The sequence below is a fragment of the Sebastes umbrosus genome, chromosome 5 (genome assembly GCF_015220745.1).
Source record: "Sebastes umbrosus isolate fSebUmb1 chromosome 5, fSebUmb1.pri, whole genome shotgun sequence".
NCBI lineage: Eukaryota > Metazoa > Chordata > Actinopteri > Perciformes > Sebastidae > Sebastes > Sebastes umbrosus.
This window is the reverse complement of record NC_051273.1, coordinates 20,509,714-20,523,296: the sequence shown is the minus strand read 5'-3', so window position 1 is coordinate 20,523,296 and position 13,583 is coordinate 20,509,714. Positions and strand designations below refer to the sequence as shown.

At 40.6% G+C, this 13,583-nt stretch overlaps 1 protein-coding gene across 1 annotated transcript in view; it reads right to left on the bottom strand.

Annotated features, from left to right (window-relative positions):
• Window positions 1-2,684: 2,684 nt before the first annotated feature.
• The window catches only part of fgf22 (fibroblast growth factor 22), a 32,461-nt gene continuing 21,562 nt past the window's right edge, over window positions 2,685-13,583 (bottom strand). Inside the window, exons 2-3 of the mRNA XM_037769656.1 lie at window positions 6,459-6,562; window positions 2,685-3,942 (exon numbers count right to left, since the gene is read on the bottom strand). Of these exons, the coding sequence (XP_037625584.1) occupies window positions 3,748-3,942; window positions 6,459-6,562 (299 nt within the window). The 3' untranslated portion in view covers window positions 2,685-3,747. The remainder of the gene's footprint in view (window positions 3,943-6,458; window positions 6,563-13,583) is intronic.

Below are 13,583 nucleotides of genomic sequence, written 5' to 3'. Positions count from 1 at the left end.
ATATTCAGCGTACAGACCATAGACTGTATATAAAGATGTACAACGCGTCTCCACTTCCTCCTACTGTTCAGAAGTGAAGCCAAAATTTCCCAGCTACGGGATCTGCCATCTTGAGATTTTGACGGAATTTGAAGCCAGATTCTGCGACGTAATGATCAGGCGGTGGAGCCGCGGTATCGAGGTCACCCGCCCGAACCAATCACGAGCCGAGCACTGCCTCAGCTTGTTCACCCGCTTTTTACAGCCTCAAATAACTAATTAAAACCAAACTAATCAGAAAAATAAGCACTTGGACATACATCAGGGTGATAAGAAAATGTATTTGACATGTACTTTGCCTTTTTAGTTTGGCCCATGTCCCATCCACTAACATGGAGGAGGCAGTCTTCATGACCCGTACCAGGGGGTGATTGCGATGTTTTGGCTTCACTTTTGGGGAGCTGTCACGTCGTCCATCTCTATATACAGTCTATGGTACAGACAAACATGAAAGTGGTATCGATCTTCTCATGTAACTCTGGGCTAGAAGCGAATAAGCATATTTTCCAAAATGCCAAACTTTTCCTTTAAATTACTATATTTTACAGTTTAAATACAACGGCAACAAAAGGAGCAATTACAAGTAGTCTTTACTTTTCAAAATGTAACAATCCCTCAAGGGTGCACAGCTGAGGACAAAGACATTTGCATGGCAACAGTACTGCCAGACCCCCCGTACTGATATTTGTGTGCTGCACCCAGACCTTTGCAGCTGAACTACAGTGTGACTTCACGCCATTCTGACCAGACATGTACCCCGTCACAGTAATCTCACATTATGACAGGCTGAAAGGTTGGCCTTTATTCACCCCAAACAGCCACTATTCATCCCCGACTCTCCTTTCTGTTCGCTGAAAAGAACCGAGTGGCCTCCTGTGCCACTGGAGGGCTCGTCTGTGTGTAAATGACCTTGATGCTCGGGTGCATAGTTCATAACCGCGGAGCTTTCATCAGACACGGGGAGGTCCTCCACATCAACGCCTCTCCTGCTGTGAGTTTTGTCATGATTATGATGAGGAGGGGGATTATGTCGGAGCGCTCTAATGGAGATGTTACCAACACTTGACAATCAGTGCCACGCACGAGACAAGATTACCATTTTTGCACTTCATAATTTTGGAGACATGATTTACAAAAGGCTTGCTAGCTTAAGGGAGTGAGCCATGACTCATGATTTATCCACATTTTTTATTGAAGTTTACCAAACTCAGCATGGACCAAGGCACTCAAATGAATTTACTTTGCTGAAATGAATCTAAAGTCTGTTTGTTCTGAGACTTTGGCCTTATGTACAACCTACTATTACTGGCCTATAGCTGACAGCTGTTTATGATACGTGGATCACAAATGTACCGATATCCAGTAGTAATACCATACAAAAATGAGCTGAATATGATTACTTTTTTCCCTTCGTTTTTTAACAGTATGTCTACAATCCAACACAAATAACAATAAACATCAACTTCAAACAGTTAAAGAGTACAAAATGTTTTAAATATATTAAATGTTCTATTAGCAACAGCCTTGTTGTTGAGAAAATGTTAGCAAGACTTAACAGAGAGGCAGTATGTAATAACCATTTACTACAAAATTAATGAAGTTGCTGCTTTATCTACGCTATAATGCATTAAATGACTCAAAACGTATATTATTATTTCACAACTGAACTAACGACCAAGAATCAGAGACTAGATGAGACACAATGCATTTTTTCTGATACTGATTCCTAATCTATTAGTTGTGGTAGCTGAATGGGAGAAGCAGTCCGACAGAAGCATGCATAAACATACAAAGGTCATCTCAGAAAAATCCAGCATGTTATCCCAGTAGTTAGCTTAGTGTTCTCGTCATATGTAGACATATACAGACAGAACAGCACATTTATCAATGTGTTTGAGTCAGTAGAGATTTCCATCTCATCTGTACAGTTCAGGTGCAGATCAGTGTCTCTTATCCAGTAGTGTCAGTACAGTATATCCCAAGAGATTTGTCAGCCGATTAGACTGTTGTCAGGCTATTAAATAGGCGTTATCAGTCGCTATAAGCCCCATAGATGTGAGTCAATAGGGGCCTACTACATCTTTTTATCATCTATTCACATGGTAGATCACTGAAAGAAGGTATAAAAGAACACGACAGCGACCTCTAGCGATCGCAGTAATTATGACAGGAGCAGAAGTGTAAGTCAGGCGCTGTAGTATAGACAGTCTGAAACTCCATATGGGGTGAGGTCAGGGACGATGGATGGGACACAAAACACAGGGTTTTCACCCAGGAGACCGGAGTTTGCATCCCATGTAAAACCAACAATGTGTAGTTGTCTTTGTGTTCGTAGTTATTTTAACCCAAAACACTGTTTTTCCTTTAACTTAACTGTTTTTTTTTGCCTAAACCTAAAGAAGTTGTAGTTTTTTTTTGCCTAAACCTAAAGAAGTTGTAGTTTTATTGCCTAAACAAAAATAAGTTGTAGTTTTGTTGCCTAAACCTAACTGTTGCTTTTTGCCTAAACCTAAAGAAGTTATAGTTTTGTTGTCTAAACCTAAAGAAGCCTTTTTGTTTGTGTTCAATACGTGACGTTTCATTCAGTTTTACGTTATAACGTGCCGCTTTTAAGTTTCACTTTCACTTTTACAACATAGTAGGTGTAGTAGGCCCCTAATGACCCACATCTATGGTACTTGTAGCGACTGATAACGCCTATTTAATGGACTGATAACAGTCAAATCGGGTGGATTTGTAGCAGGGCCATAGCCAGGATAGAAATACTAAGGTCATGAGTCCAGTTCCCCCAAGTTTTCATTAATTATTTAGATTTCTCATGTTGTATTTTAATTATATACACCCTCACCACATTACTCCTCACATAGATTCTGGTGGAGGAACACCAATTTTGCTTTTCATTTATTTAGTTTTGTTGGCTTAAAAGTAGTCTGATTTGACCTTTCAAAAAATAGCACGTTAATTCCACTATTACATTTCACATGTAAATGTGAATTAATCATATGTGAAACTGTGTTGCACATGTAATATTAAACATATATATTTGTTTTACATATAATGTTATAGATTTCAGATGTGAGACACCCGAAAATCACTCGATATGGGAATTTTTCATACAGTAATGGTGGTCCACGTGATGGAGATGAGAAAGGTGTTTAACATGGTATGATACATTGAAAAATGTAATTGTAGAGAGTGACCACAACCCCTCTAAAAGTCCCCCAAAATACTGAGAACATCAGTGTCCTCAATTGTAGCTATGGCCCTGATTTATAGCTATTTCAAAGTTGCTTCTTTTTTGTTTTAATAGTCATACTTAAAGTAAAAAAGATAATTTTTGCTGTACCAGATGCTTCCATTCTTATTTAGCTGAGCATCTAAAATAGCTTTGCTGTCCCTTTTTATTCCTCTTAAAGTCACCCAAACACCACTTTACATGCAGTTCAGACACACAGACAGATACTGTAGCCAGACAGATGCCTGGAGATAGTATAATTCTACTGTATATTTACTGTATTACTGAACATCATTAGGGAAAATAACTTAAAAGTACATATTATACTAGCTCTACAAATGTTACGACCCTCAACAAATGTACATTTATGTGACAGGAGGATGGAATAATAAAAATAAAGATAGCCGTCACGGCTAGATCAACACTAGTGTGAGGAGGCAGGTGAGCCAGAGTCAGAGTTCAGACTTGGGCAGCTAGGAGGGGAGCATGGGCAGGAAATGAGTGGACGGGTGTCTTCGTCGAGCCTTGTGACCTCGCCGTGGCTTCCCCCTCCCGTTCAGTGAGACAAACATCTGCCTGCCGCCGTGCTTCCAACGGAGGGAGGCGTACGTGTTGTAGCCATTCTCCTCAATGCGCTCCTTGAACTTGCAGCTTGGGTTGTACTTTACCTGTGATCAGAGGGAGGAAGACAGAGAGGTTAAAGAGGTTATTCCTGCTGTGCTCAAAGGTTAATGTCTGTTGTTGCAGTAAAAGATGTTGCAGATGTTTGTAGTTGATTTTAGGAGTTTGAGTTTTTGCATCAAGTATTTCCCTTGTTTGTCTTCTAGAGGCCACAATAGAAGTTTTTAGTCTAAATTATTAAAGGGTTGGTTCACCCAGATTGCAAAAAAACAGCATTGTGTGTCTAGCCATGCAGATAGTTTTGGAGTTTGGAGATATCAACCAGATTTCCATCAACCCAATACAGTTTGTCAGTGGAATTTCATTTGAGCTGCTTGACGCATTAAATCCCATAAGCAACATGTCCTTCCAGAAACAATGTTCTGGTTACTCGCAGTTAAGTTTTCATTGGGACCGATCTCTGAAACTGATCACAATGAGGTCTGTGAAATATCCTGAATAACTGGGACATTGTTGCTGGAATGAAATGTTGCTTTCCCTTTTTAATGGTTTCAGTTGCAGAAACAAAGCTCAAAACCCCAAAATACCTCATATTGTAATACCACACATAAAACCAAAAATATTGAGAATACTTTGGGTGAACAACAGAACCCTTAATGTACTCAAAATGTGCTCAAAATAATCAAAATAAAGTCGTAATATAAAAAAAACAAAACTTTTTAATAGGGCTGTCAAAGTTAATGCGTTAATGCAAATTTGTTTTGACGCCACTAATTTCTTTAACGCATTAACGGAACTTGCGATCTTTAGGTCGTAGCAGGCTTAGTTTTAAAGCTAGAGTGAAGATATTGGTATCATATGTAACTAGAAACCCTAAGGAATCCATTGATACCAATGGTAGGATACTTTTATGAGAGCAAACTAGATATTCCTGCCCGTTTGTGAAGATACGTTTTAATATGGCTGTCAAAGTTAATGCGATATTGCGTTAATGAAAATGTTCTTTAGCGATACTTATTTCTTTAACGCAACTTTTGGATTTCAGTAGATTGAATGATTTTTAGGTTGTAACGGGCTCAGATTTAAAGCTAGAGTGAAGTTACTGATATCACATGAAAGTAGAACCTAAGAAATCCATTGGTACCAACAATGTCATACTAGCTTGTTGCTAAGGAGGCTAAATAACGCTCCAAACTTGCGCAAAATTTTGGCGAGGAAAAACTGGCATGGCCATTTTCAAAGGGGTCCCTTGACCTCTGACCTCAAGATATGTCGTTTCATATGTGAAATGAAAATGGGTCGTATGGGTACCCACAAGTCTCCCTTTTACAGACATGCCCACTTTATGATAATCACATGCAGTTTGGGGCAAGTCTTAGTCAAGTCAGCACACTGACACACTGGCAGCTGTTGTTGCCTGTTGGGCTGCAGTTTGCCATGCTAAATGCAATACCTGTGAGGGTTTCTGGACAAATTTGTCATTGTTTTGTGTTGTAAATTGATCTCCTATAATAAATATATACATACATTTGCATAAAGCAAGCCTATTTGCCCACTCAAGTACATTTTGATTTGATTTTAATTTGTGACTAATGATTACCTATGGACAATCATGCGATTAAATATTTAAATTTAAATATATTTTAATATATATATCAATACCTTTTTAATGAACATTTATTGTTAAATTCTATCAAAATCATTGTATTTCTTTTCTGATCCAGTTTGTTATTCAAGCTGCGAGCTTTGTCTGTAGGTATACTGAACTGTGAAGGTAATCCAACAGTCAGCAAAGCCACTTTTTCATGGGTGGTTACCACTTCTTATCAGTTAGTCAAAGAGTCTTGAAAGATATTGTAGTGACAAGAGGTTCTGCTGCATTCCCTTTTCCAGATCGTTATCGTGCTGCCATAATGAGACCCTGTCTGCGATAGCATCAGGATCGTATGAGCCTGGCGGGATTCACCTGCCTTTTTGTTATTATGGGATGTTTCAGGCCTGGGTCTTCAGATCTGTTTATGTCTTATTTACCGTGTTAGCTTGTTGCAGGCACTTCTCTTATCACTGCTGCTGACTGATTGCTTGTCCCTGATTTCTCCTTTTCCCGAGATGTAAATACATGAGCTAGACACCACACACCTCAGGTCTGATGTGGCTGGTTTTAACAAAGACAGGTGATTACTTTTCAAAGCTTGCTGTGTGAAACAACAATTGGCAGATGGCACGCGAAGACTTTTAAAGGAGCCCAGCTGGCTCTTTGTCATTGCTGGCTGGGTGTCTTTTTCTCTGCTATTTATTTTGACAGTGGAACAAGCCAACTCAAGCTGCAGGTATCGTCAGCCGTGGCCCAGGTGTACAGCCGTGATTGATTGTAACGCTCTGACCTTTCTCTGGACTTTCCAGCAGAAGATTCCCTTCGCTACGGCAAAATCAAACATGTTTGGGTAAGCGTTCATTTGGGACCCCTATACATATAAACCTCCCCTACCCTCACCACCCTCCTCCCCTTCCCAGCCCTCCCATCTTGACCTCCAGAGACAATGTTGCCAGGTTGTATACGCACCGATCCAAAGAGCGTGCCTTTCTTGGACATAGCTAAGTACAGCCCGGTGCTGACAGATTTGATGGCAACAACTCCCACACTGACAGATCGGATTTCCATCAGGCCTGGAAAATAAAAGAGGGAACAAGAGTCTGGGTTAGAAACATCTAGCTTTGGGAGTTTCCCCATCAAAAGCCACTCTATCATTAGCGATTAGGATACCAGACAGCCATATGCTACGGGGGGGAGAGAGCCCAAGACAAAAGAAAAAAAACACATACATAGGACATGCACAATGGCCCAAAAGAGCTTCCTTTGTGTGAAGACCAGTCAAGCTCAGAGCATTTCGAACAACAGGTTAAGATTTGATCATATCATAAAAGGCGGGAAATTCTTATTTTCTCATAGAAGTTTAATTGAGTCTCAGACCACATCCTGAACTACATCAAATTTGTAACACGCACTTCTGTAGCACACACATACACAGTGTCTGAGCCTGCACAGTGTCATTCTGCCTCGCTGCTTGCATCCATTCATGCCTCCTGACTCCAGATGTGACACTCCATCCTGATGATGCCCAGCGTTGTTTACCGAGGGACACAAAACCCGTGTCTGCTGGCCACTTAAGCAGCCTCTCCAACTCACTTCACCCTATGAAAAAGCTGGCAAGCTTGTGGGCTAATTGTTTCCTCTGGGCACTGATTGCAAACAAGTCCCATGTGGCTCACTCTTGATCTGGTTTTTGTCTGCATACAAAAATAAAGGCACACACCCATTGTCATGGCTACGACAAGGAGATGTTTTGGAGATGACCTGAGGGCTTACCGCAGGGTTCTGAATAGCAGCTAATTGCTGGAGATGGGAGCTCTCTTTTGGATGATTTTTTTCTGGCTTCATTCACCCACTTACCCCTTCAAAAGCGCCCTGATGTGGCCTGCTATCTGATCAGAGCACGAAATCTTCTTTTTACACCCCTGAAAACCAAATCTGTGCAGGGAAAACATGCAAATGTTGCTGCTCAAATGCTAGGCACTGCTGGATATTTATGAAAAAAGGGATTGTTGGCTTTGGAAAGATGCTGTAAACATCGCACCAGATCAAGGTGCTGAAGGACGGGGTGACCCAAAGCTTGTAGGAAATGAAGGCGTCATAAAAGCAGCAGTGGGCCACTGGCCACCCAACTGACCAACCCCCAGCTGCTTCGGTACAACCGCAAGTCTTGTGCAAAGCAGTGACTGAGTTCCTGAGCCGTCTCGCTGGTTAAACCCATCCAGCAATGAAAAATAAACGCTCACACCGGGGGTTTTGCAGCTGCTACTCCCCCTACACTGCAGATTTTTCTACCTACTTATTCGTGCAAATGTAGATTTTGTTTGGAAAGAGCAGCAAAGCTGAACTTGGCGCATAGGCTCGACTTAATATTTTTTTGCATGATAATGAGCTATATATTTGTTTTAGAGCAGGCTTTAAAGGGTAGGTTCACATTTTTTCAAGTCTATCTTAATACACAACATGTTCTCCAAATTAAACATAAAAATTATGACTGTCAACGCAAATTCGGGTTAACGCCGCTAATTTCTTCAACGGATTAACACAATTGGTCTTCCAGAGGTTGTAGCGGGCTCAGTTTTATAGGTAGAGTAAAGATAATGGCACTACATGAAACTAAAAAAAACAGGAATCCATTGGTATCATGGTGTCATACTAGCTTGTCAGGAAGGAGGCTAAATAACGCTCCAAACTTGCGCTAGATTTTGGCGAGGAAAAACTGGCATGGCCATTTTCAAAGGGGTCCCTTGACCTCTGACCTCAAGATATGTGAATGAAAATGGGTTCTCTGGGTACCCACAAGTCTCCCCTTTACAGACATGCCCACTTTATGATAATCATATGCAGTTTGGGGCAAGTCATAGACAAGTCAGCACACTGACACACTGACAGCTGTTGTTGCCTGTTGGGCTGCAGTTTGCCATGTTATGATTTGAGCATATTTTTTATGCTAAATGCAGTACCTGTGAGGGTTTCTGGACAATATTTGTCATTGTTTTGTGTTGTAAATTGATTTCCAATAATAAATATATACATACATTTGCATAAAGTAAGCATATTTGCCCACTCCCATGTTGAAAAGAGTATTAAATACTTGCGATTAAATATTTGAATCGACTGACAGTCCTAATAAAAATTTGTTGTTTGTCCATGCCCCTTAGAAAGACACATAGAAGTGATCTCTGATCTTACACCCCTATTGACAGGATGACATAATTTTTCTGTGTCTGCCAGAACCATTTTATCTCTGTTTTATGATGTGACATTATGGTTAAGGTTCGGTTAGGTTTAGGCGCCAAAGTGACTTAGCAAGATTAAGGAAAGATCATGGTTTGGGTTAAAATAAGTACTTGTTTAAGGTTACAAAAAGATTGTTGTTTGGGCTAAAATTACTGCTTTGCTAATCTTATGGGAGCTTCGTCTTCATGGTTACAATAATAAACACTTGGTTGAGGTTTGGGAGACATTGTGGTCATGCAGAGGAAAAAAGCACCGTTGACTGTCGGTTGGAAATGGGAAGTGAGCATCAGTCTCCCGTGTTAAAGTCTGATGTTTTGTTGACCCTTTCATCCACGCAAACCTCCCTACGCAGACTTTTTCAAGGAGCACATCTGAAGAGCTCCAAAACTTAAAAACACACATCTGCTGCTCCCATCACCCTGTACACGCAACTATCTGAAAGTTTTTTTTCTGCATCCCCAGTCGTGCAAACCAAGTGAGGTCATCTTCTTTAGGCACAGACTCAAAGGAGTACAAAGAGTAAAAAGGAGGAAAGAAAAGACGAGGAAGGTAAACAAACACAAACTCCTGTTGAGTGTCTTTCTTCTCTGACAAGACCGTGTAAATGAAGCCCTCTCTGCGCTCGCCACAGCTGCAGGGAAGGAGGGAATGCCTCGGTCGAGTCCATCCAGGTACCAGCCCAGCTGCACCCCCATCATTCCTGCACGGCCTCTGATCCTCCGAGGAAACATTAACACTTTGATGGCAGCCTCCTCTTTACGAGCTGTGTTTACAAACACCGGGTGTGCTACGGTGGCACCTGGAGCGTGCAAGGGACTCATAAGCAATTAGCTGAGGCGCGGCTGGTGATTGGAGCGCTGCAAGGATTTATGGGGGATTAGTCCAGGCCAATGAAAACCGCTGGTGCCTGAAAGTGGTGCCAGCAGTAATTGCCATTATTTGCTGCTTTGAGTTCCAGGCACAGTAGGTGTGTTGGAAGGATGTTTGTCGCAGCCGAGACATTGTAAAGAGTTGACCGTGAACAGTAAAAAATTTTAAAATTAGAAGAAAAAGTATAGTCTTCAATAAATCAATCCACTGGCTAATATCTGTAGGGATAGGTACGTTTGTGTTAGCAATCATTTTGTGAAGCACTTCAACAAAACTCGCGTCTATAACACATTAAATATCGTCCTTTCCTTCCTCTGGTCTCATAGGTACCCTACATGTCATTTCATTCATACATGCCGGTGTAGCAGCCAGAAGACACAAAAGATCTGAGGACATGAAATGGGGATTTCACATTGTCTAGAGGAATCACTTGGGCTCTGGACGCTTGACCACACATCTATAAAGACCAGTTAGATCCATATAACTCACAGTCCCCCCTTTGAAAAGTCACTCCATTGTGTTCAAAGCCTGAGAAATCAGAGTGAGGTATTTCGAGCTATTAGAGGGTTTTCCTAACTGCTGAAATCCAAAGGTCACTTTACTGGAAGGAAAGGTTGTATGCTGAGTTTAGATTTGAAGAAATGTGCTGTAATATCGATACGGTTTTCTAGAAGTACACGTTTTTGACTGAAACTTTTTATTTTAAAAGTCTTTTTTTGAAGAAGTCCAGAGATTTAATTGTTGCCGGTTCTTGAGAAATCCTAAATTGATGTGACTTTTTAGCCCCCTGCTAACCAACTTAAATTTAGGTTGGATGAATAGGCATCACGAGAGGGTAATCCTCTCTTTAATAAATCCTGGTCTGAATTGTTAAAAACAAGGGCTGTCAGTCCATTAAAATATTGCAATTAATCGCATGATTGTCCATAGTTAATCACGATAAATCGCAAATCAATCGCACATTCTTATCTCTTCAAAATGTACCTTAAAGGGAGACTTGTCTAGTATTAATACTCTTATCAACATGGGAGTGGGCAAATATGCTTGCTTTATGCAAACGTATGTATATATCTACTATTGGAAATCAATTAACAACACAAAACTATGACAAATATTGTCCAGAAACCCTCACAGGTACTGCATTTAGCTTAAAAAAATATGCTCAAATCATAACATGGCAAACTGCAGCCCAACAGGCAACAACAGCTGTCAGTGTGTCAGTGTGCTGACTTGACTATGACTTGCCCCAAACTGCATGTGATTATCATAAAGTGGGCATGTCTGTAAAGGGGAGACTCGTGGGTACCCATAGAACCCATTTTCATTAACATATCTTGAGGTCAGAGGTCAAGGGACACCTTTGGAAATGGCCATGACAGTCTTTCTTTGCCAAAATTTAGCGCAAGTTTGGAGCGCTATTTAGCCTCCTTTGCAACAAGCTAGTATAACATGGTTGGTACCAATGGATTCCTTAGGTTTTTTCTAATTTCATCTGATGCCAATATCTTCACTCTGAGCCCTCTACAACCTAAAAATTGCAAGTTGCGTTAATGTGTAAAAGAAATTAGTGATGTTAAAATGAATTTGCGTTAAAGCGTTATTATCGCGTTAACTTTGACAGCCCTATCAAAAACGTATCTACACAGGAATATCCAGTTTGCTCTAATAAAAATATCCTTATTCTAGTGTAATAGTTGACTACGTTTATAGAAAATTAAAGTATTTTGAAATTGTAAATAATTTTCATTCAAGAACTGTTACAAATCTTTTGAACAATATCACAATTAGAAAGAAGAGAGAGAAACAATGGAGACAAATTAATTCTTTGTCCCCGAGTTGCATTGGAAACTGAAGGTCACTCCTGCTCCGCGTTCTGCTGAGCAAGTATCAACTGATGGCCCTATTGAGCTCATGAAAAAGGTACTTTTGGCTTCCCACTTGCAATTGGCAAGATCTCTTAACCTTTGACATGTTTTGGCTGGGACTGTCAATAAACTCAAGCTGCCATTACAAGCAAATCCCGCACTATACATGTCTAGTCAACTGTGGACTTGCCATTTATTTCTCCTCTATGGGATTTTTAAAAGCATAGAAAAAGTCTTTTACCCAGTCTTTTTTTTTTTTACTCTTTCTTTTCTTTCCGTCCCCCATTTTTTGGACGTTAGCCCAACGTCAGATCATTCAAGCCTTTTCTGACTTTGAAAAAAAAAGGCAGAAAGGAAAGAGAGAGACACTCTCACGGGGTTCCCTTTTGTCAGACTCATGGTATGGGGGAGGAGGAGGGAGCGGGTACAGGGTGAAGGTGCTGGTTATAAGATGGGGGTTTCGGAGGTGGGGGCAGGCGCTTCCAATGGCTGCTGCCCCGAATAAGTCTTTGTTACTCACCTGAGAGGTGAAGAGCTAGACAAGATCTTATTAATGACCAAGCGTTTTGAATGGGGCTCTACAAAGTGTGGCAAAATGGTTCCTTTCATCACAAATTTAAAGCAGAAAAGAGTGAAAGACTGAGCAAAGAGAGAGTGAGAAAAAGAGATTTCCCTGCTCCTTTCCTCCTGTCTTCTTTTTGTTCCTTTTCCCAGGTCTTTAATTTCTTGGGTTGCCCCCTTGAGCAGCCCTCCATGGCTCAGTGCTCGACCAGAGCAGAGCCTGGGAATCTTGGAGTTCCCGCTGTGCTCCTGCTCTTGATTGACATACCTTTTCAATTATTTCACAGTTTGCTTGCTTTTTAAACGAAGAGGGCCCTGTTGTGTTTTTCCTTCTGCCCTCCTTTTCAAAACACAAGCTTTTCATGTCGGGTCTGGGCTGCCGGGCCTAATGGCTGTGACCAGCACCTTTGATCTGCCATGACCCCCTCGAAGGGTCTGGTACTGGGCGAAGCAGCCGCCTGTGTGTATCAGCACAGACAAAGGCTGCATCACTCACTATTGCTTTAAACACCTTGAGAGATTACCATGAGAACAGGCGCTCTAGTGGAGGCCATCACAGGTGGTGTGATATGGAAACTTGGACATTAACCCTTGAATGTACAGTAAAATACCAACCCATGATGGAATGGGTTTGGATTTGTTAATTTGGATATTTTGTTTAATTCCAGAGGGAAATGTGTAACCTGCACACAATTTATGTTTTCACCAAAAAACTTTTATGTTGTAGTATATTTTCTAGGGCCATCAATCAGTTAAGATAGTTAATTGCAATTAATCGCAAATTAATCACACATTTTTTATCTGTTCAAAATATATCAAAAATATTTAATACTCTTATCAATATGGGAGTGGGCAAATATGCTTACTTTTGCAAATGTATGTATATATTTATTATTGGAAATCAATTAACAACACAAAACAATGACAAATATTGTCCAGAAACCCTCACAGGTACTGCATTTAGCATAAAAAATATGCTCAAATCAATCAAACTCAAGCCCAACAGGCAACAACAGCTGTCAGTGTGTCAGTGTGCTGACTTGACTCTGACTTTCCCCAAACTGCATGTGATTATCATAAAGTGGGCATGTCTGTAAAGGGGAGACTCGTGGGTACCAATAAAACCTATTTTTTTTTTTGAATATCTTGAGGTCAGAAGTCAAGGACCCCTTCCAAAATGGCCATGCCAGTTTTTCCTCGCCAAAATTTTGCATAACTTTGAGTTTTATTTAACCTCTTTCGCGACAAGCTACTTTGACATGGTTGGTACCAATGGATTCCTTGGGTTTTTCTAATTTTATATGATGAGGATCTTCAATCCAACTTTAAATCTAATCTATCCCACTAAATGCTACACACTGGTCCTTATAATCGTAAAGCAGTGACAGGGAACATTTTACTGCACAGTGAGTACTTTCACTTTTCATACTTTAAGTACATTACTTACATATTTTTACTTAAACTAAAGTTTTGAATGCAGAACGTTTACTTGTAGTGGAGCATTTCCACACTGTTGTATTATTACTTTACTTAAGTAAGGGATCTGAATACTTCTTCCACC